This window comes from Genypterus blacodes, unplaced genomic scaffold (genome assembly GCF_046128005.1).
Source record: "Genypterus blacodes isolate CSIRO-AG114 ecotype Tasmania unplaced genomic scaffold, CSIRO-AGI_Gbla_v1 ptg000254l_1, whole genome shotgun sequence".
Classification (NCBI taxonomy): Eukaryota; Metazoa; Chordata; class Actinopteri; order Ophidiiformes; family Ophidiidae; genus Genypterus; species Genypterus blacodes.
Genome location: NW_027467048.1, coordinates 40,001 through 62,444, shown reverse-complemented (window position 1 = coordinate 62,444; position 22,444 = coordinate 40,001). Strand labels below are relative to the sequence as shown.

General features: G+C 45.8%; 4 protein-coding genes across 4 annotated transcripts in view; 1 reads left to right on the top strand and 3 right to left on the bottom strand.

The window, feature by feature from the left end:
* The first annotated feature begins 70 nt into the window (after positions 1-70).
* LOC143016912 (protein C-mannosyl-transferase DPY19L1-like) lies at positions 71-11,714 on the top strand. Its single transcript, XM_076171484.1, has 15 exons — positions 71-465; positions 1,130-1,229; positions 2,111-2,188; positions 4,143-4,229; positions 4,489-4,548; positions 4,683-4,763; positions 4,985-5,086; positions 5,225-5,296; positions 6,463-6,542; positions 6,861-6,885; positions 8,419-8,538; positions 9,078-9,252; positions 9,393-9,492; positions 9,579-9,704; positions 10,385-11,714. Exons 1-15 carry the CDS (start codon positions 86-88, stop codon positions 10,554-10,556), a joined length of 1,758 nt encoding a protein of 585 aa, XP_076027599.1. The 5' UTR covers positions 71-85; the 3' UTR covers positions 10,557-11,714.
* On the bottom strand, positions 11,387-14,338 carry LOC143016913 (uncharacterized). The gene is made up of 5 exons (XM_076171485.1): positions 14,275-14,338; positions 13,640-13,922; positions 13,214-13,368; positions 12,439-12,730; positions 11,387-12,196 (listed from the first exon to the last, which is right to left on the bottom strand). The coding sequence occupies exons 1-5, from the start codon at positions 14,336-14,338 to the stop codon at positions 12,040-12,042; spliced, it is 951 nt and encodes a 316-aa protein (XP_076027600.1). The 3' UTR covers positions 11,387-12,039.
* A 1,070-nt stretch (positions 14,339-15,408) lies between these two features.
* On the bottom strand, positions 15,409-18,097 carry LOC143016915 (uncharacterized). Its single transcript, XM_076171488.1, has 5 exons — positions 17,990-18,097; positions 17,503-17,788; positions 16,752-16,906; positions 16,234-16,513; positions 15,409-16,119 (listed from the first exon to the last, which is right to left on the bottom strand). The coding sequence occupies exons 1-5, from the start codon at positions 18,054-18,056 to the stop codon at positions 15,969-15,971; spliced, it is 939 nt and encodes a 312-aa protein (XP_076027603.1). The 5' UTR covers positions 18,057-18,097; the 3' UTR covers positions 15,409-15,968.
* A 1,356-nt stretch (positions 18,098-19,453) lies between these two features.
* LOC143016916 (uncharacterized) overlaps positions 19,454-22,444 on the bottom strand; it is a 9,321-nt gene continuing 6,330 nt past the window's right edge. The window contains exons 7-11 of the mRNA XM_076171489.1: positions 22,043-22,113; positions 21,556-21,841; positions 20,797-20,951; positions 20,279-20,558; positions 19,454-20,164 (exon numbers count right to left, since the gene is read on the bottom strand). Of these exons, the coding sequence (XP_076027604.1) occupies positions 20,014-20,164; positions 20,279-20,558; positions 20,797-20,951; positions 21,556-21,841; positions 22,043-22,113 (943 nt within the window). The 3' untranslated portion in view covers positions 19,454-20,013. The remainder of the gene's footprint in view (positions 20,165-20,278; positions 20,559-20,796; positions 20,952-21,555; positions 21,842-22,042; positions 22,114-22,444) is intronic.

Here is a 22,444-nt window from a genome sequence, read left to right as displayed (position 1 = left end):
GTGTGACTGTAGAGATGCATTGTGGGATTTCTCCATCTTTGATCATTTTCATCTGTGGTTCAGTTTACCTTGAAGTTACATCTTGATGATTTACTGTGTGTGTGTGTGTGTGTTTCTCTCTATCTGTGTGTGTGTGTCTCTCTCTCTCTCTCTCTCTGTGTGTGTCTGTCTCTATCTGTGTCTCTCTCTCTGTGTACGTCTCTCTCTCTGTCTGTGTGTGTCTGTCTCTATCTGTGTGTGTGTGTCTCTCTCTCTCTCTCTCTCTGTGTGTGTGTCTGTCTCTGTGTCTGTCGCTCTGTGTGTATGTCTCTCTCTCTGTGTGTCTCTCTCTCTCTCTCTCTGCGTGTGTGTGTGTGTTCTTCCGTGTTCTCAGAGCACTCGTGTGATGTGGACTCCGCCCCTCAGAGAGAGCTTTGCCTACCCCTTCCTCGTCCTGCAGATGCTGCTCCTCACCTACATCCTGCGGTAAACCTGCTCTGCTGTACCAAGGGCACATGTGTGTGTGTGTGTGTGTGTGTGTGTGTGTGTGTCCTGTTGTTGTTGTTGTGCTGTTAGATTGATTATCTAACAGGGAGGAGACGCTCCCAGGGTCCAGACCTTGAAAACACCAAAACTTCAGAAAATCATTTAGATGAGAATTCAGATGCCAGCTGAGGCCAATCCCTGATGATGTCGCTGTGTGTCACCATAGTAACGTCATCGCTAACATGTATCACGCTGAACTTCATCGGTCCAAATCTGTCCAAAGTCCTTCCTGGTGGCTGAAGGACAGAGACAGTTTGTATCTGGTCTCATCCTGCAGCTCCGTCTCCTACAACACGATCAAACCTGCAGCCTGAGGAGCATCTGGTTGTCTTCACATCTTTACAGCAGCTCATTAATGATGATGATGATGATGATGTTATATGGAGTAAACTGTTGCTTCGTCACCTTTGCCAGCTTTAAAACACCCCGGAAAAAACTGGATCACATTTCAGAGGCTGGCTTACAACATAACAGGCTCTATGTACTACACTCAGAATGAGACTGAATGAGTGTGTGTGTTGTGTATTAGTGTGTGTGTCTTTTTTTCATTGTTTCCCTTTCACTCATCCTCTCTTCTCCATCTGCCTCCCTCTTCCCTCCCCAGGACACGGAACCCGAGCAGGACAGCCATGGTCGCTCTGGGCGTCTCCAATTTGTGCTTTATGCTGCCTTGGCAGTTCGCCCAGTTTGTGCTGCTCACTCAGGTAAACAGAGAGAGAGAGAGAGAGAGAGAGAGAGGGATGGTAGCAGAGGGGAGAAAGAGTGAGAGTTTATGGAGGAAATAGAAAGTTGTTGTGGAGAGGTCACATTGGAGTCATGTGATCAAACCACATCCTCTTTCTTCCTCTGGGCTCGTCTGCATGTTGTCGTTCTGTCTGAATGTCTTTCCTCAGTATATCTATAAAATCTGGATCTAGATCCGGACGTGATCCAGGGAAGAACCTGTACAAATGTGGTGCTTTTCGGCCTGATGGTGGCGCAGCAATAGCTACTTTTGGGCCTCTATGTTGACCCACAGACAGAGTTCAGACTGGACCAGACTCCAGCGTCTCTGCTCTTTAGATCAGTGAGATGATGAGTCATACTTGGACGTGACGCAAGTTCTTCTTTCTAAAACACAAATGGGATTCATGGTAATGATAAAAATGTCATGGTGACCGTCCAGGAAGGACACAGCAGACGAGTCCTGTCCAAGTTAAGTCCCAAAGGAACAAAGAGGCAAACAAAAGAGCCAAAGCCCTCAGAGCAACAACAGGTCGGTGCTGAGAGCATCTCTGCTCAGCAACCGTTTGGCTCACGCTGTCACCGGGCGCTGCAGGCTGGTTTGAGTCGGTCTAACACAGGAGGAGCCTGTTAGGTGCTGTTATTGGTTGAATTTGCATTTGTAAGCTGCTAACCGAACTCATTTGCCACACCTGATGTATGCTCAGCTCAGCGCGAGGTCAGACTCCGCCCACCGGACTCCTGTGAGGAAGAACGACTCGTCCTGAAAGAGGCGTCACCACGGCGATGGACTGGTGTGCATGTTGTTGTTATTTACCAAAGTAGTTTTCCTGACTCACAATTCTTTTTGTTTTCTTTTCAGGTGGCTTCCCTGTTCGCCTCCTACATCCTGGGTTACCTCAGCGGTGCCAAGATGCAGTCCATCCTGGTCACACACATGGTAAACCTCTCTTCTCGGTGTGTGTGTGTATGTGTGTGTGTGTCTAACAGGTTGCGTGGTGCATAAGTGAGCGGCTGCAGTGGAGCTCTGCTGTCCTCTGGGCTCTAACGTGCCGTCTCACTCCTCCTTATCTCGCTCGCCGCTCTTCACTCTGGTCCAGGGAATTTCACATTTACCGTCACACTGAGCCGCAAGGACAACACCAGAGGAGACAGGGAGGACTTTCTCCAGTGATGAAGATTATTCCGCACGCTTGTGTGTGTGTGTGTGTGTGTGTGTGTGTGTGTGTCCGGAAACTCTTAAAGTGTGTTTAAGCTTGAAAGAAGGAGGATGTGTGGGCGAGCAGAACATCAGCCAAGGACAACAGGATTTTTGTGTTTGTGTGAGAAGTAAACACATGTGTGTGTCTGTGTGTGTGTGTGTGTGTGTGTGTGTGTGTGTGTGTGTGTGTGTGTGTGTGCGCTATGCTGGCTGTTCCATCCCTCTCCTCCACATTCTTTCCCCATAATCCCTCCCCTCAGCAGGCCGGGCTGCTGGCCAGGCCCTGTGTGCCGGGCTGATAAGGAAGAAAGCCCTTTGTGGTGAGATGGTGGAGATTTGTGTCAGCGGGGGGGAGGGAGGGGGGGCCAGGGGGGGCTGGGGGGCGCGTGGCTCCGCATAATTCCCAAGGCTCGGCAGCAGTTTTACGCGAGCGCTCGGGAAGAAGTGCAGACACGCGGAACAGGAGCGTGTCCTCCCTGACCTACAGCAGCGCCGCTCCTTTCTCGACTCAAACTCTGCCTGTTTGCATTCAGACTCACATTTCTACTTTTCTTTGTAGGATTCAGCTTCTTTTTTTATATTATTGAATGAGGATTAGGTTTTGATTGCGGCTGTGTATTGAAAGCTTAATGCACTGCTCTTAATCTCAAGAGTGTGTGCGACGACACCGTCACACAGAACTCTCATTGTTGCCACTTAATGGAATTTGTGCCCGACCGCCCTCCTGCTACTGAGAGAGAGAGAGGGAGAGAGAGAGAGAGAGGTTATTTATTTATTTTCTATAAGTGAAATGAAATGTGAGTGTTATTGTGAAACTGCTGAAACCTCAGCAGAGCTCTCAGGCTGCTGCGCTCGGAGTTTTCATGTTCGGCATTTAGAGCCAACGCGTCTCACACTCCCCCACTTGAAACTCAGAGAGAGAGAGAGAGAGAGAGAGAGAGAGAGAGAGAGAGAGAGAGAGAGAGAGAGAGAGAGAGAGAGAGAGAGAGAGAGAGAGAGAGAGAGAGAGAGAGAGAGAGAGAGAGAGAGAGAGAGAGAGAGAGAGAGAGAGAGAGAGAGAGAGAGAGAGAGAGAGAGAGAGAGAGAGAGAGAGAGAGAGAGAGAGAGAGAGAGAGAGAGAGAGACTGAGACTGAAATACAGACAGGAAATACAGACAGGAAATACAAGACCACACATGATTATTATCTGCAGGCCCCTCAGGTTATATACACGCTGTCTGCCAGGGGGGCGTGGCCACATGCTCCCGCTGTCTGTCAGGGGGGGCGTGCGGCCACATGCTCCCGTTGTCTGCCAGGGGGCGTGGCCTCATGTCCCCACTGTCTGTCAGGGGGTGTGGTCGCCCAGATGCCACTCATTTATGGCAGTGCGGCTGGACCCCGACGCCACCCATCCACCTGGAATGAGTTTAACTGTCAAAGCTTCAATTCTGATTTGTGTATTCGACTCAAAATTAGTAAATAATAATTACAAAAGGAATGCAGCAAACATTTAACCAGACTATATTCCTGTGTTATCTGCTCACATCAGCCCTCCTACTCAAGTGCTTACAAATCAGTCTTTTGTTTTCTTTATTAAAGAAGACACACACATCAAACCACTGCACACACACACACACACACACACACGCCGGTTGCAGGTTCTGTGTCTCTGCCTTCAGTGACGCATCCTCTGCTTCCTGTCCTTTTCCTGCAGATCACACTCGGCGTCTGTTTTGTCCTGATGTTTGGTAACTCCATGCTCCTCACGTCCTTCTACGCCTCCTCGCTCGTCTCCATCTGGGTGAGTTGGCCGTCGGCACCTCGCAGAATTAATAGAATTCCCTGGGACTGATTGTGCCAGAGCAGATCGGTGAGTGAATGTGTCAAAGCGCTCTGAACACAATGAATGTGTGAGTGATTCTGTCTCCCATCCGGTAAATGGAGACGTATGGACGGCTGTGAGTGTTTCCGATCAATCACTGGATCAAATGTTATTTAGTCAGAAGATGAAGTCATACTGAGATGTAGTTTAATAAACGGATGGCTTTGATTTCCTTCAGGGGATCATTGCACTGAGGGATCGATTTGCCGGAGTCTTCAAACCTGGAATCCTAACCTGGGTATGAACGATGCACGTCTGTGTCCAGATCACCAGTTCAGACTTCCATTGCGTGTCTCTGTCTCTGTGCGTTGTGTGCACACGTGTATCCATGTGTGTATCCATGTTGGCCTGCCTGTCTGTCTGCTCCCTCAGGTGGTGCAGGGTTTGGCTTGGGTGGCTTTCACCGTGCTCCTGAAGTTCACGCTGTCCAACATCCTCGGGGCTTCAGATGATGTAAGTCCAAATTATGATCACATAGCTGTAAGAATTGTAAATGTTCTGCTCCACGCTTTCAAATCGTATTTACATAGAATAGAAGCTAAACAAAGCCAACTCACGGGTCAACTCAAGGTCAAACCTGATTTCCTTTGTCTTTGTGAGGTCACAGTTACACACAGTTACAGGTAAACACTGAGACATGACTACAATTTACATACAATGCCTTTCATTTCCAGGCTCACATCAGCGCCTTGATCAAGTCAAAGTTCACCAGCTACAAAGACTTCCACACCCTAATGTACACCTGCGCCGCTGAGTTTGACTTCATGGAGACTGAGGTGCGTCTCTGTGGAGCCTCTCTCACACTCCTGTCTTTAGCTCCCCTCCTGTCAAACCTACAGTGTGTGTTAGAATGTGTGTTTCGGTCATTATGAGATGACTGCTTGATCTAATTGCATCACATTTGTCTCTTTCAGACTCCAGTCCGTTATCTCAAAACACTGCTGCTCCCCATCAACTTGTTGGTAGTTGCTGTCATTGCTGGACGGGTAATTCTCACACACACACACACACTCACCACACACACATACACACTTGTGTTATCGACACCATGACACATTTTCAGAGTAAAGACCTGCGCTGCTGTAATCAGTCACATTATCAGTGTGTCTTAATCAGCGGTAAGCCTTGGATGTAATCTGAAGTAACAGGAAGTGAACGCAGATGTTTTGAGATCACCTTCATGCAGCACGACGCCGTCCGTCTCAGTTTGCAGGACAAAGCTCTGTGCAATGATACATGAAGTTCATATCACTTTAGGACCTCAGTGGAGCAGGAACAGGACGCAGACATCTGTCTGCTGTCCTCGGCGGTAAGTGGACTTAATGTCGCAGCATAAGATGGACGAGCGCAGGGTTACAGCTCCCCCTCTGGATCCTCCAGGTTCGCATCCATCTGTCCCATTTTAGGTCCAATTCTCAGCTTACAACCATCAGGAACACACACACCAGACGAGCAAAACACTGTGAAACATATGATGTAATGCTAGTGTGTGGGATGTGTCACTGTGTCAATGTCTGAGAAGATTAAATCCTCAGAAGGAAACCGACCCCGGCTGTGATTCATGTGTGTGTTCATCTGTGCTTCACTGTTTAAAGCTGCAACAGGGACTGGAACCGCCTGCTGGACAAACCTGTGTGTGTGTGTGTGTGTGTGTGTGTGTGTGTGTGTGTGTGTGTGTGTGTGTGTGTGTGTGTGTGTGTGTGTGTGTGTGTGTGTGTGTGTGTGTGTGTGTGTGTGTGTGTGTGTGTGTGTGTGTGTGTGTGAGGCTTTTGTTCTGGTTCTGTTGTCTTTCTGTCTGGGAGTCGCAGCTGTCTTATTGAATCTGCAGGGAACATGGAGCATTTGAGATTATAATGTTCATCTCACGGAAATGAAAAATGAGGGGATGCCTTGCAGATACGTAACGAGAATCATCCCCTCCCTCCCTTCCCTTCCTCCCCCTCCCTGCCCCCCCTCCTCGCCAAGTTTGCCCAAACCAGACAGTTTGATCTCATTACGTCCTCTCCTCTCCATGCCCAGCAGTTGTTGTGATGAAGCCGGACACACACAGCTCCAGCTGCCATCGGGATCTTTGTACACGCCGTGACATTTACAGTATTTAAGCTGTTTTGGTCTTATCTGTGTGTCTCCTCTCCTCCGTCTCTCTGTCCAGACTGTGCAGGATATAATTTGGTTTCTGAGGGAAGGAGGGAAAACTTCAGTCAAAGCCGAGGAGTGCGATGAAGCTGAAGGGTGAGCGCCGCCGTGCCCCGTCCCGACACACACACACACACACACACACACACACACACACACACACACGCACAGTAGCAACTTCTCTCTTATAAAGTGTGTGTCTCACATATGTAGGAGGTCCAAACACACTGATTTGTTTACTTGCCGAGTACACTGCTTACTACAACAACATGGTGTCACTAATGGGACACTGCTGTGCTTAGGAACGTAAAGGAAGCTTCATGAAGCAGCTGATGGACTTCTCAAGGTGTTTCCTTGTTATTTGAACATCTTTTCTGGTGGTTTATAATATAATCGGTTGCTTCTCTCTTACAGGACTGAAGTAGCAGCCAAAGCAGAGGTGAGCCGCACCTTCTTTTCATACCTTGATGTTATTTCTGTCTGCACAAGCGTTCAGTTTAAACCTCCTCCTCTGTGAACTCATTCCATATTTCTGGAGCGTCCTGCTGCACTCATGTGGGCCCGGCTGGCTCAGTAATTATGTCCCTAAGTGATTTCCATCCCCTTTTTACACATTACAGTGAAACCAAAGGCACTTAGACTTCTGTTACGCCGTCTCACTGCGCTGCCTTCACACAGCTCCTCTCCTCTGTTTCAGGCCGTCTCCCCAAAAACGATGAGCCTTCATCTAACAGTCTATAGTCCATCTCAAATCTACTAAAAAAATTAAAATATGTCACTTCTATCACGGCTTTAGTTGACATTTAGATGAAGTTGACGTCATCACTATGTACCGTAGCTCTGACCACTGTATGGACCAGTTTGATGTAAACAAAGCACCTTTCCTCTGCCTCTGACTCTGCTGCTGTCACATAGCATCAGAGTCAATATCCTGTGTTTGTTTTTGTGTTCTTCAGGCAGCAGATGGACTTCATTCTCGTTCATCTTTAGTCACAAATCAAACCAAACTCTGAAAGGTTCCATGTAGGTGTTTCAAGCTTCCAGTTCAGTTTAAATCAAACCTCATAAGTCCTAAGTTAGAGCCGTCGATGCAGAACCGGCCCACAGTCCCAGTACGTGTTCATTATTACTAACAGGCCCAGCAGCCCTCACTGCCCCGAGTCCTCAGGTTTGTTATTCTCTCACGCTGGCTTATGTCCTCCAGATTTCTGTTCCAATGAGCTCAGTCCTCTGGGAGATGATCCCTGATTGGTCCCCATCAGTACAGAAATAACTGATCATTACCTTTCAGCACAGCCAGTAACTCTCTCACGAGAAAGCACATTAAACATTCCTCTGCACCAGAAGGTGACAGAGGCAGAATCATTAATCCACCTCAGGGGAAATACATTTTCATGCCAAAAACAATCATCTACCTGACAATCTATCACTGTGAGAGGAGAGTGATACCTTTTTAGAGGCTAGATTAGCAAGGACACGACAGCAGGGGCCCTCTTGGTCTTAGTTCTAAAGAGGAAACTGAAATACATCATTTATTCAGCTCTAGTACAGAGAGATGGACCTGCAGATGCTGTGTGTTTTGTTGTTATTGACTGAAAGCTTCATGCGTTCATCAGTCAGTTTCTCTCTGATAACTCCGGTTCGAACAGTCATGGTTTGATTCTGATGTCTCGCTCCAGAGAGCTGTTTACTCTCAGCACAACTGTGAATCCAGTGATTTCACTCTAAGCTGTGTGTTCCTCTGTGATTATCTGCCTCCGCTGGTGAAGAGACCGGCTGGCAATTATCACCGAGGCAACGGCGCCTGTAAAGACAAATGATAGTCATTTGCTCCCCACACAGATGATGTGATCTCCTCACAGCAGCTCCTAGATGGATTTGGTTTAAAATGTGTTTTAATACAAGTCGACCACATTCCTCTGCACCTTGTTAGTTTGGATGTGACGGCGTGTGAACTCTTCCCTCTGTGCAGCTGGTGTACCACAGTCTGCAGCTGGTGGCGTTCGCTGTCCTGGCCGTCCTCATCATGCGCCTGAAGCTCTTCCTCACGCCGCACATGTGCATCATGGCCTCGCTCATCTGCTCCAAACAGGTTCGACTCTCGACGCTCCCTCTGGCTGAGCCACTTTCAGATTCAACCCTGATGTGCAGCAGGGTTTAAAGGCCGACGTCTGTCTGTGACTGCCCTCTGCAGGACGTTGAGAGGAGTGCAGCAGCATTGTTCACTGCACTCAGACACCCGCCTGCTGTTTAACTGTAACAAGCTGACATTTTGTTAACATTCTCAAGTTTATTCTCTACATGAACCAAATGATTTTATCTTAACAAACTGAATGAGCTGAGAGTGATTTAGCTTTTTAATATTCCACAGTATGAATGAGAATATAACACACACACCAAATCAGCACACAAAGCTTCTTTAAACCTCCTTTAGATGTGGAGGTTTTAAAGTGTTATTAATAACATTACCCTTATTAACATCTCTCTCTCTCTCTCTCTTTCTCTCTCTCTCTCTCTCTCTCTCTCTCTCTCTCTCTCTCTCTCTCTCTCTCTCTCTCTCTTCTCTCTCTCTCCCTCTCTCTCTCTCCTTCTCTGTCCTCTCTCTCTCCCTCCCCACTGATCACTCGTCAGTTGTTTGGCTGGATCGGGGAGAGGTTTAAGCTCCAGACGACAGCGTTTGCCGTCATGGCCATCATGGCCGTACAGGGCGTGGCCAACCTGCAGGCCCAGTGGACAATCATTGGAGAGTTCAGCAACCTGCCGCAGGAGGAGCTGCTGGACTGGATCCAGGACCACACCCAGCCCGGTGAGTCTGTGGTGCTCCTCAGCAACACCTCCATCAATCAGAGTCTGATGTCACAGCTCAGACAGGAGAACTCAAAGCACCATGTTCTAAAATGTTAATACTTGCTATGTTGACATCCAGTCGTTGCTTCTCCGTGCCAGGTTCTGTGTTTGCTGGAGCGATGCCCACCATGGCCAGTGTGAAGCTCTCTGCCGGCCGGCCCATTGTGAACCACCCACACTATGAAGACTCTGGTCTGAGGTCGGTAGCTTTATGAATGAAGATTTGTTTAAACTTAGCATCGTCTGACAAACTCTCAACAAAGACTCTGCTGCTCTTCCTCCCAGGGAGAGAACCAAGCTGGTGTACTCCATGTACAGCCGCATGTCTGGAGAGACGGTGAAGAGGAACCTGATGAAGCTGGGTGTGGACTACTTTGTCCTGGAGGATTCTTGGTGCACCAGGAGAACCAGGTACCCCCAAATCAATGAGGACTATTCTTACTCCTCACAGAGCTAGTTTACAATTAGATTTAGGTCTCCCTATTTATCTCTCGCTCTGTTTCTCTACTCTCTACTCTCTCTTCTCTCTCTCTCTACTCTCTGTACTCTCTCTCTAATCTCTCTCTCTCCCTCTCTCCTCTCTCCCCCCCTCTCTCTCTCTCCCTCTCTCTCTCTCTTCTCTCTCTCTCTCTCCGTGTCTCTCTACTCTCTCACCCTCTCTACTCTCTCTCCCTCTCTCCCCCCTCTCTCTCCCTCTCTAATCTCTCCCTCTCTACTCTCTCTCTCTCTCCATGTCTCTCTACTCTCTAACCCTCTCTACTCTCTCTCTCTCCCCCCTCTCTCTCTCTCCCTCTCTACTCCCTCTCTCTCTCCCCCCTCTCCCTCTCTCTCCCTCTCCCTCTCTCTCCCTCCCCCCCTCTCTCTCTCTCCCTCTCTACTCTCTCTCCCTCTCTCACCCCCCTCTCTCCCTCTCTACTCTCTCTCCCTCTCTCTCCCCCCTCTCTCTCTCTCCCTCTCTCACCCCCCTCTCTCCCTCTCTCCCCCCCCCTCCCTCTCCCTCTCTCCCCCCCCTCCCTCTCCCTCTCTCCCTCTCTCCCCCCCCCCCCCCCCCTCTCCCTCTCCCTCTCCCTCCCTCTCTCTCATATGTCCAGGCCAGGATGCAGCATGCCAGAGATCTGGGATGTGGAGGATCCTCAGAACTCTGGTAAAACCCCGCTCTGCTCACACATGTCCAGAAACTCGCGGCCCCATTTCACCACAGTCTTCTCCAACGACGTTTACAAAATCCTCAAAGTCCCAAAGGTGGCCAAAGATCACAGATAACAGCCGGGGTCAGACTGATTCATCATCAGCGCTCTTTCCACGCACCGTAGCCAGGGCAACCTGTCCCGGTCACTCTTTCTGTCGGTGATGTCACTGCCGTTGCTGCTTTGTACCTTCCAAAACCCAAACTCTGTCGCCGCTCTCCTGTCTCTGCGGCTATTGAACGCTCGGAGCAACAATCTGGAACCTGGAGGACGACGACTTATCCTCAGCTTTGCGTCTGCGTCCCATTTCACTTCACATGTCGCTGCTTGGCGCTGCTGTTTCGTCCCCGTCGTCCCGGTGAACTTCCTGTTGCGCTCCACTCGATGCCCCAAGTGACGCTGACGCAGACCCTGAAAGGTATCGCAGCTCTGCATTTAGTTTGTTGCCTTCTGTTACCTGAAGTATCACGTGTTGATGTAAGCTGTCATGGAGCTCAGATCTCAGTATTTCTCCTGTTGGTTTGTATAGAAATACTTTAGTTTGGCTCTTGCTTTAGTCCAGTCAATGATGTCCACATACTGTGAAGCAATACCCTCGTCCTCCCGACCCCTGACCCCAGCTGGAGTCTTCCTTATGCACCGTGTGGATCTCTGAACCAGTCAGTATTTTCTATAATTTATTTGTGTGCTTTTTTATGCCAAATCCTGCATCAAAGTTTTATGGAGATTTTTCTTTTGGGGCCGGAAAACGGCGTTCTGTGAAACCTTTGACCTTTGAGCTTTTTCAAACTTTTGTAATACATATCATTCAGCGTCGACTGAATACATTCAGTCCAGAATCTGAATTTCAACAACACTTTGCATTCACTGTTCTAAACTGGATGGAAGGGTTTTTTTAGGGGCAAATGTTTTTGAATTGAGAAACAAATTAAGCTTTCTGATGAAAGAGTTTTTTAATTCAAATGGTGTTTTAAATGAAGATGACCCTCACCAGTTGTATTTCCTAATATACCGATGTACGGCCTTTCAAGTGTTGTGTTTTGTATTTTTTTGCCAAAGTTAGCAGTTCTTCTAGCTGCACATGTGAGGGTTCTGTAGCACAGGTGGAACACTTAGTAGGATCAAGAGCTGAAGCCGATCCAAACTTCTAGTAGCAGTGAATTTGATTTGAATAGTAGCAGTATTTTTTCCTCCTTTGTGGTTTGAACAATAAAGTTGCTCTTGTGTGGCTAGAGTCTTCATCTTTGTTTCTTTCAGGTTGTGCTGGTGAGGTAAGGTAGGTATCAGAAGGACGCTCAAACATCTTGTGTATCTTGTTCATTCCCACATGAATTGTTCCAATGCTTTGCAATGACAGCATGATGTATAACAGTATTAGTAACAACATCCCTGCAACACTGATCACAACGTTGTAGTCACACTCCACCTTTTGTGTTTCCAATCATGTCACTTTATTGTTGTATAGTCGGTGTCAGAGCTCTAGTGACTGGAATGTTTCTGATCCTCACTCAAATGAAAACTTTCACCTTTTCTGCAGTTGGCTGAATATGTGAGCTTTCTCAGGGCAAATCCAGGACCGAGCCGTACACTTCCACCTCGCACAGCGTCAAGAACTCCTTTCTCCCTGGAATGACGACGTTAACGTAGCGGCCGTCCATCCATTTACACTTGAAGTCGATAAAGGCACCTGCCTGGATGTAGGTGATCAGAGCACACCTGGAGGAAGGAACAGAAAGGAGACACTTAATTCAGCATAACTGGGTGTCTTAGAAAATTTTCTCAATTTGCACGGTGCAGGTATGACTTCACTTCATGTTTTTATATTTAAATCCATCAGGAAAGCCCATAGACACTGTGTGACCTCAGTATAAGGAGGTTTGATCTCCCCCAGACCTGTGAGAGAGTTACAGTAAAGCAAACTCCCCTTTTTTTAACACGAACCAAAGCCCATAAAGTACCTGGGGTTGTTATTGCCGTTGTTGTCGAGTGAATCTCCGATGCGGATCTCAGCTCCAGCAATTCGTTCCGGCAAAATGTCTCTGGTGGCAATGTGAACTGCAAAGACCTTATGGGTTCTGCCCAGGTCCAGGCGCCACCAGGCACCGTAGTCGTGTAATGTGTGAGTGCAGGAGGCCTTGGCCCAGTGGTTGGCACGGTTTCCATCTATAGCGTTATACGGAATGCCACTGATGGACTGCCAGTTATACATGGAGGACTGCGTTGCTTTCCCATAGATTGCCAGATTCTCTCCTACACAAAGAATGTAGATTAAATGAAAGATCTCATTACATTCTGCATTCCTTACAAATTTCCTCAATATCCAGAACTTCTTAATCCTGAAAAATAAAATTCATTCAACCACCACAAATCCCTGTGTGACCACTTTGCAGACGCCCACCAAACCTTTGTTGGAACTGCAGCAAACATTGAAGCAAGCAGTAACTAACGCAACAGTCACTGAGCAACCGTTACCAACACCTTCATTAGCATGTAGCTACTCATTCAGAAAATGTAAACTAACCACCGAACACATCGCAAACAAGTGCCTGCTTAGCTTTTCTGATTTGCCAAGCAGGAAATACTCAAAAAGGTAATTCGCCAATTTTGATGAAAGTTGTTGTTCTCATTGTTATAGTTTGTGTCTTTTCCTCTAAGCAGCACAGTATAGTAGTGATTGAAAACTTTCCTCTAACTTCATTTCAGGTCTATATAGAGAACATGTCAGCTTCTCACCAGTCGGAGCGCGGTACCCATAGACCTCCACTTCACAGAGTGTTAGCAGCCTGTGTGAGCCGGGGATGAGCACAGTCACATAGCGTCCCTCCATATCGTGGTTCAGAGTCAGGTTGAAAGTCTCTCCTGCACGCAGGTGAGAGATCTTACCCACGCTAGCGAGAGAGAGAGAGAATAATCGTTTTTAATAACTTATGAGTATTATAATAATATTTTCCTTTGATCTGCTGCGAGAAGGAACGGTGCCAAGTTTGAAATCCGGAATATTGAACATGTCCTTCCGATTCCAGTTGGATGTGATATGTGTGTGAGCTGATTGATTGCTCCGTTAATCGGGACCTTAGAGAGTGTGTGCACGTCACCAACAAGCAGGAAAACCCCAGGCATGCATTTCAACTTTTCAGATGGATCTAAAAGTTTCCTTACATCCGGTTTTCAACCCCATTGTTGACTAAAGAGTTCCCGATGTGGATCTCTGCCCCGTTGATCCTCTCTGCACAGCAGTCTCCTCTGTTGATGATGGCGATGGAGCTGATTCGGTAACGGTCCAGCAGGTCCACTCTCCACCAGGGGTTGTTCTGTATTGCTGTGTGTGAGCAGGATCCGACTTGAAATCGAGGATCGCGGTTTCCATCGATGGCGTTGTTGGCGTTGCTGAAGCCATCATAAGAGGTGGACTGGGTCGCTTTGCCTCGTAAGGCCACGTTTTCTGTGAGTGAGACAAACACGGGTGCACATTTAGGGACGGACAGTCGTAAAGAAAGGCCATGGCGCTATACTAAACATTTTTATATGTTGACCTTTAACCTTTGAACCATAAGAATAGAAAATTACAATTTTATCAAATCTCCTACAATTCCGACTCACATCTTTAAATTTAAATGATCCATCTAACTACATGATCGACTGACACCAGCTATCTTATCTACTGTGTATCTTTCAGTAACATTCATCCCTTGATCAGCATTAACACCTTGTAAACTCAAACACAAAGCTGCTGGCTCATTCTATCACCAGCGGAGAGATGATCACACATAATCTCACTCCTACATCATTCTTACGGTAAACGTGAGAAGTCTGCGCCTCCAGGAGGAGCAGCAAAATGAAACTCAGGCTGTTTTTCATTATTCTGTTCGAGACAAGAAGGAGAATGGTTAATAAACTTACACTGGTGCAGTTTGTCAATCTGACAAAACTGCAGACAACAGAACTCAGAAGTTTACTTCTTCCACTTGCAGATTGGCTCATTGTCAAGAGGTTGCTGTACCAATTACACCACAGAGAATCTATGGAGATGATCGAGGAGAACCCTGACACTGAAAACTATTGAATAAACAATAAAACAACATGCAGGAAACAGGTGAGAGAAGATGTGATGCATGAGAGAAATGAACTCTTACCAAAGCAAAGGCTGAAGAAGTTCAGAATGTTTCCAAACTCAATAATTTTCTCTTTTTATTCACCTTATTGGAACACTTTCAACCAATGGTAAACTAGATGGACCACTCCCACTCAAGCAGAGGCTCATTACTCCACCTCTCCTAACCAATGTTGAAGACATTTTAAGTAGAATTAAGCTTCATTTAACACTCAGGAAGAGTATTCTCTTTCATTCTAAAATGCATTTTCATATTTCACTGCATGACCGCTAACTTAATTATGGGTTAATATCTGCTGTCTGGCTCACTGTGACCCGGGTCGTCTTGACCAGAACACCGTGCTCTTTGTGAAGCACGTCAACTGAATTGGCTTTCATTTGTTGATTTAGTGGTTAATCAGTAAGAATCAGTGAGCTAATATGATGTTTGAATGAGTATTTAAGGCTTTATTATGTAAATGTTACCTCAGAGGTGGCGCTCCATTTCGTTTTGTGCCATTAAATTAATGGTTACATATTTTTTAATATCTGTACCAGTTTGATTACTTTTTGACTCTCAGAATTCTTGTCAAACTAGAGTGCATACCCCTGCCAAGGCAGAGTAGTAGACTTTGAATTTAACAGTTAACATTAAAATATAATCTCTACCAATATTCAAAACAAACCTCCGACCTTGAATGAAGTCCTGTTACTGACGAGACAACCAGAAGGTCCCGGGTTCAAACTCTGCAGCAACGCCACTCTTTTCTCAGTAAAGTTTCCCAGTAGTGACGATGGCTCAAATCAAACGGAAGGATTTCACCCCAGAAGTGTCAAATCAGTTAAGAAACATTTTTTTAATGATTACTTTATTATAAGCAAAGACCACAACAGCATTAGGAACACAGATCGATCAGCAAATCATTAACATACAACTGAAACCCTACCATTCATTATTATTATTGCAGAAAGATTTTGTGTGATGCTAAGATGCCAACGAGTATACTTACACACACTTAAAAACTTCAACGATGCCCTCATTTAGGCACAAATCAACCCTATTGCACCCCTGGCTGATGGAATCTACCTCGAGGATTCCTCTCGGTTTTCCCTGACTCTGGGTTCTCCTCATCTTCTCCAGAACCGTTTGTTGTTCAAGACGTCCAATGAGATTTTGGGCTAGATCAATCAATAATCAATAATTGGAGTGATGAGTGGCAACAGCGATAATCAAAGTGGACAGAGCATGTTGGGCTCCAGATCATTAAGCTGCTTCTCACACTAACAATGACATTTAAACTCCTTCTATGATTCTGATCTGTATTGGTCTGAAGAAGCATTGGCTAAGTATCGACAGTCGTGAAATCTGATTGCGATCAACTGTGAACTTTCTGAGGTCTAATCCAGGACCGAGCCGTAGACCTCCACTTCACACAGCGTCAGGTACTCCCGTCTTCCCGGGATGACTATGGTAACATAGCGGCCGTCCATCCCGTCACACTGGAAAGCAGGAATAACACATCCAACGATGTTGGTAATCACAGCACATCTGGAAGAAGGAACAGAAGTGAATCACCGCCCCCAACGCAGAGTTGTTTTTCCTTATGGAAGCACTCGATGCTTGATTGAATCCTGGTCAAATCTGGGACAGTCTGTCACATACCTGGGGTTGTCGTTGCCGTTGTTGTCGAGTGAATTTCCGATGCGGATCTCTGCTCCGATGAGTCGTTCTCCATTGGAATTTCTGTTGACAATTTGGACTGAAAACACCTTATAGGTTGCACCCAGGTCCAGGCGCCACCAGGGGCCCAAGTCATTTTGTGTGTGAGTACAGGAGCCCTTTGACCAATCTGGGTCACGATTCCCATCAACAGCATTGTACGCTACGCCAGTTTGATACAATGATGATTGTGAGGCTTTTCCACGGACGGACAGGTCCTCTCCTGCACAAAGAATGTAGATGAAAAAATCTGCATGAAAAATGACTGAATAATCTGCAGTAATGCTCATTTTACCGGCCTAAATGCCATGGCAACTGGTTACTAATTTACCAGTCTCTTAGTAACAGCTTACACAATTTCTAACACTGAAAACACGTTAACCACCTATAGCACTCTGTCAAATGCCTGCTTATTCACTCAGTACTCCTTCATCAGTGCCTTTAGAAAGTTGACTTCTCACCCGTTGGGGCACGATACCCATAGACTTCCACTTCACAGAGTGTAAGGACCTCGGCTGAGCCGGGTATCATCACGCTTACGTATTGTCCCTCAAAGTGTCCATTTGGTTGCAGGGTGAAAGTCGCACCTGCACCGAGAGTGGTGATTGTACCCACCCTAGAGATAGAGAGACAGGGAGAGGGAGAGAGGGAGGGAGATTGGTTGTTGTTTTCCTGGAAGTGGTGATGGGTATCAAGAGTTGATTGCAAAGTAAAACAGAGTTGAAGAAATGGTGATGTTGTTTTGTTTGGTTTCATTTCACTATGAACATGAAACCTGTTCAAAGCAAACGAGTGGGAAACAACAGACGTTAGGATTGAGTTTCTCTGTGTTTCTTTATGTTCATTTGACATATTGGGTAGAGTGAAGGAGAGAGCAGCTGGGCGTAAAGGCTGCTCTCGTCTTAAAGGTACAGGGGCGCACACAGAAGGGCGGTTCTAGTGGGGTTTGGTCCCCATAGTAGAAGCTGATCATCATTCTGTGCTGGAATGGTTTAGTCGGCTTGGCTTTTGTAAACATTGCTTCACCAATTAGATTCATTTGTTGGTGTAGTTTAATGATTAGAATGTTGAAGAAAATTACTGCAGAAACATTTTGTGATTGCAGAAAACATGAAATCTTCAGGAGACTGATAAACTCAAACTACACTGTAAACAGAAAACCTGACAACCTGTTTCAGCTTTTCAGAGAGAGCCATCAAAGCGTTTCCTTACACAGTGTTTTCTGCTCCAGTGACGATGGGAGAGTTCCCTACGTGGATCTCTGCCCCGTCCATCCTCTCTGGACAGCAGTCTTCTCTGTTGGTGATGGAGATGGAGACGATTCGGTAAATGTCCAGCAGGTCCACTCTCCACCAGGGGTTGGTCTGTTCTGCGGTGTGTGTGCAGGATCCAGCCCCAAAATCAGGATTCCGGTTTCCGTCGATGCCATTGTAGGCAGCAGCACGAGAATTGGTTGACCGGACAGATTGGGTTGCTTTCCCACGCAAGGCCACGTTTTCTGTGAAATATTCAAACATTGGAAATAGTTCAATCAGAAGAGGCTGATCAAATAAACGTCTTCATCAAACACGCTGATGTTATGAACATTTGAAAGCCTGTATGCTTGACAAGTAACACTTTCTTTCCGTCCTAGAAATTCTGTAGCTGCAAGCATTGAGTACTGAATCAAGCCTTCATCACTTTCCCAACTCATACTTACTGTAAGTGTAAGCCGGGCACGACCCCTGGAGGAGGAGCAGCACAACCAACGCCACATAGTCCTTCATTGTTCTGGTGGAGACAATCAGGGGAACCGTTAATAAATCTATCTATCTATCATGTCAGCATTATTACTGTGTGCAATGTATCCAAGAACAAGAAGAAGAAGAAGAAAAATAAAAAAAAAAAGGCAACAGGTAGTTATAAAGAATGGATAATGACAAATAGCTAAAGTTACACAAAGATCACTCAGGTCAGCTGTGGTATTACAAAATGTGTTTCCAGGTCACAAAATATTCTAGAACATTTGGTGAGGACACAGGACACACAGGTGTGTGATGGTTATGGTGGTGAATCAATGCCATCAGGAAAATGAAACTCAGGCTGTTTTTAATTATTCTGTTCGAGACAATAAGGAGAATGGTTAATAAACTTACACTGGTGCAGTTTGTCAATCTGACAAAACTGCAGACAACAGAACTCAGAAGTTTACTTCTTCCACTTGCAGATTGGCTCATTGTCAAGAGGTTGCTGTACCGATTACACCACAGAGAATCTATGGAGATGATCGAGGAGAACCCTGACACTGAAAACTATTGAATAAACAATAAAACAACATGCAGGAAACAGGTGAGAGAAGATGTGATGCATGAGAGAAATGAACTCTTACCAAAGCAAAGGCTGAAGAAGTTCAGAATGTTTCCAAACTCAATAATTTTCTCTTTTTATTCACCTTATTGGAACACTTTCAACCAATGGTAAACTAGATGGACCACTCCCACTCAGGCAGAGGCTCATTACTCCACCTCTCCTAACCAATGTTGAAGACATTTTAAGTAGAATTAAGCTTCATTTTACACTCAGGAAGAGTATTCTCTTTCATTCTAAAATGCATTTTCATATTTCACTGCATGACCGCTAACTTAATTATGGGTTAATATCTGCTGTCTGGCTCACTGTGACCCGGGTCGTCTTGACCAGAACACCGTGCTCTTTGTGAAGCACGTCAACTGAATTGGCTTTCATTTGTTGATTTAGTGGTTAATCAGTAAGAATCAGTGAGCTAATATGATGTTTGAATGAGTATTTAAGGCTTTATTATGTAAATGTTACCTCAGAGGTGGCGCTCCATTTCGTTTTGTGCCATTAAATTAATGGTTACATATTTTTTAATATCTGTACCAGTTTGATTACTTTTTGACTCTCAGAATTCTTGTCAAACTAGAGTGCATACCCCTGCCAAGGCAGAGTAGTAGACTTTGAATTTAACAGTTAACATTAAAATATAATCTCTACCAATATTCAAAACAAACCTCCGACCTTGAATGAAGTCCTGTTACTGACGAGACAACCAGAAGGTCCCGGGTTCAAACTCTGCAGCAACGCCACTCTTTTCTCAGTAAAGTTTCCCAGTAGTGACGATGGCTCAAATCAAACGGAAGGATTTCACCCCAGAAGTGTCAAATCAGTTAAGAAAACATTTTTTAATGATTACTTTATTATAAGCAAAGACCACAACAGCATTAGGAACACAGATCGATCAGCAAATCATTAACATACAACTGAAACCCTACCATTCATTATTATTATTGCAGAAAGATTTTGTGTGATGCTAAGATGCCAACGAGTATACTTACACACACTTAAAAACTTCAACGATGCCCTCATTTAGGCACAAATCAACCCTATTGCACCCCTGGCTGATGGAATCTACCTCGAGGATTCCTCTCGGTTTTCCCTGACTCTGGGTTCTCCTCATCTTCTCCAGAACCGTTTGTTGTTCAAGACGTCCAATGAGATTTTGGGCTAGATCAATCAATAATCAATAATTGGAGTGATGAGTGGCAACAGCGATAATCAAAGTGGACAGAGCATGTTGGGCTCCAGATCATTAAGCTGCTTCTCACACTAACAATGACATTTAAACTCCTTCTATGATTCTGATCTGTATTGGTCTGAAGAAGCATTGGCTAAGTATCGACAGTCGTGAAATCTGATTGCGATCAACTGTGAACTTTCTGAGGTCTAATCCAGGACCGAGCCGTAGACCTCCACTTCACACAGCGTCAGGTACTCCCGTCTTCCCGGAATGAATATGGTAACATAGCGGCCGTCCATCCCGTCACACTGGAAAGCAGGCATAACACCTGCACGGATGTTGGTAATCACAGCACATCTGGAAGAAGGAACAGAAGTGAATCACCGCCCCCAACGCGGAGTTGTTTTTCCTTATGGAAGCACTCGATGCTTGATTGAATCCTGGTCAAATCTGGGACGGTCTGTCACATACCTGGGGTTGTCGTTGCCGTTGTTGTCGAGTGAATTTCCGATGCGGATCTCTGCTCCCATGAGTCGTTCTCCAATGGAATCTCTGTTGACGATTTGGACTGAAAACACCTTATAGGTTGCACCCAGGTCCAGGCGCCACCAGGGGCCCAAGTCATTTTGTGTGTGAGTACAGGAGCTCTTTGACCAATCTGGGTCACGATTCCCGTCAACAGCATTGTACGCTACGCCAGTTTGATACAATGATGATTGTGAGGCTTTTCCACGGACGGACAGGTTCTCTCCTGCACAAAGAATGTAGATGAAAAAATCTGCATGAAAAATGACTGAATAATCTGCAGTAATGCTCATTTTACCGGCCTAAATGCCATGGCAACTGGTTACTAATTTACCAGTCTCTAAGTAACAGCTTACACAATTTCTAACACTGAAAACACGTTAACCACCTATAGCACTCTGTCAAATGCCTGCTTATTCACTCAGTACTCCTTCATCAGTGCCTTTAGAAAGTTGACTTCTCACCCGTTGGGGCACGATACCCATAGACTTCCACTTCACAGAGTGTAAGGATCTTGGCTGAGCCGGGTATCATCACGCTTACGTAACGTCCCTCAAAGTGTTCCCTAAATGGCAGTGTGAAAGTCGCACCTGCACCGAGAGAGGTGATTGTACCCACCCTAGAGATAGAGAGAGAGGGAGGGGGAGAGAGGGAGGGAGAGGGAGAGAGGAAGGGAGAGAGATTGGTTGTTGTTTTCCTGGAAGTGGTGATGGGTATCAAGAGTTGATTGCAAAGTAAAACAGAGTTGAAGAAATGGTGATGTTGTTTTGTTTGGTTTCATTTCACTATGAACATGAAACCTGTTCAAAGCAAACGAGTGGGAAACAACAGACGTTAGGATTGAGTTTCTCTGTGTTTCTTTATGTTCATTTGACATATTGGGTAGAGTGAAGGAGAGAGCAGCTGGGCGTAAAGGCTGCTCTCGTCTTAAAGGTACAGGGGCGCACACAGAAGGGGTTTGGTCCCCATAGTAGAAGCTGATTATCATTCTGTGCTGGAATGGTTTAGTCGGCTTGGCTTTTGTAAACATTGCTTCACCAATTAGATTCATTGTTGGTGTAGTTTAATGATTAGAATGTTGAAGGAAATTACTGCAGAAACATTTTGTGATTGCAAAAAACATGAAATCCGCAGGAGACTGATAAACTCAAACTACACTGTAAACAGAAAACCTGACAACCTGTTTCAGCTTTTCAGAGAGAGCCATCAAAGCGTTTCCTTACACAGTGTTTTCTCCTCCAGTGACGATGGGAGAGTTCCCTATGTGGATCTCTGCCCCGTTCATCCTCTCTGGACAGCAGTCTCCTCTGTTGGTGATGGAGATGGAGACGATTCGGTAAATGTCCAGCAGGTCCACTCTCCACCAGGGGTTGGTCTGTTCTGCGGTGTGTGTGCAGGATCCAGCCCCAAAATCAGGATTCTGGTTTCCGTCGATGCCATTGTAGGCAGCAGCACGAGCATTGGTTGACCGGACAGATTGGGTTGCTTTCCCACGCAAGGCCACGTTTTCTGTGAAATATTCAAACATTGGAAATAGTTCAATCAGAAGAGGCTGATCAAATAAACGTCTTCATCAAACACGCTGATGTTATGAACATTTGAAAGCCTGTATGCTTGACAAGTAACACTTTCTTTCCATCCTAGAAATTCTGTAGCTGCAAGCATTGAGTACTGAATCAAGCCTTCATCACTTTCCCAACTCATACTTACTGTAAGTGTAAGCCGGGCACGACCCCTGGAGGAGGAGCAGCACAACCAACGCCACATAGTCCTTCATTGTTCTGGTGGAGACAATCAGGGGAACCGTTAATAAATCTATCTATCTATCTATCATGTCAGCATTATTACTGTGTGCAATGTATCCAAGAACAAGAAGAAGAAGAAGAAAAATTAAAAAAAAAAAGGCAACAGGTAGTTATAAAGAATGGATAATGACAAATAGCTAAAGTTACACAAAGATCACTCAGCTCAGCTGTGGTATTACAAAATGTGTTTCCAGGTCACAAAATATTCTAGAACATTTGGTGAGGACACAGGACACACAGGTGTGTGATGGTTATGGTGGTGAATCAATGCCATCAGGACTTCAATCTGGATTTGTTTGACACTGAA

What these genes read in the sequence shown, in the direction of transcription:
- LOC143016913 (XM_076171485.1), bottom strand. Translation starts at nt 14,338, where the DNA reads ATGAAAAACAGCCTGAGTTTCATTTTGCTGCTCCTCCTGGAGGCGCAG. An exon ending in AATGGGGTTGAAAACCGGAT is followed by an intron (nt 13,369 to 13,639) that starts GTAAGGAAACTT and finishes CTCTCTCGCTAG; the next exon opens with CGTGGGTAAGATCTCTCACC. An exon ending in TGGGTACCGCGCTCCGACTG is followed by an intron (nt 12,731 to 13,213) that starts GTGAGAAGCTGA and finishes TTCTTTGTGTAG; the next exon opens with GAGAGAATCTGGCAATCTAT.
- LOC143016915 (XM_076171488.1), bottom strand. Translation starts at nt 18,056, where the DNA reads ATGAAGGACTATGTGGCGTTGGTTGTGCTGCTCCTCCTCCAGGGGTCG. An exon ending in ACTGGAGCAGAAAACACTGT is followed by an intron (nt 16,907 to 17,502) that starts GTAAGGAAACGC and finishes CTCTATCTCTAG; the next exon opens with GGTGGGTACAATCACCACTC. An exon ending in AACGGCAACGACAACCCCAG is followed by an intron (nt 16,120 to 16,233) that starts GTATGTGACAGA and finishes TCCTTCTTCCAG; the next exon opens with ATGTGCTGTGATTACCAACA.
- LOC143016912 (XM_076171484.1), top strand. Translation starts at nt 86, where the DNA reads ATGATTTACTGTGTGTGTGTGTGTGTGTTTCTCTCTATCTGTGTGTGT. An exon ending in TTGACTTCATGGAGACTGAG is followed by an intron (nt 5,087 to 5,224) that starts GTGCGTCTCTGT and finishes TGTCTCTTTCAG; the next exon opens with ACTCCAGTCCGTTATCTCAA. An exon ending in TTGCTGTCATTGCTGGACGG is followed by an intron (nt 5,297 to 6,462) that starts GTAATTCTCACA and finishes CTCTCTGTCCAG; the next exon opens with ACTGTGCAGGATATAATTTG.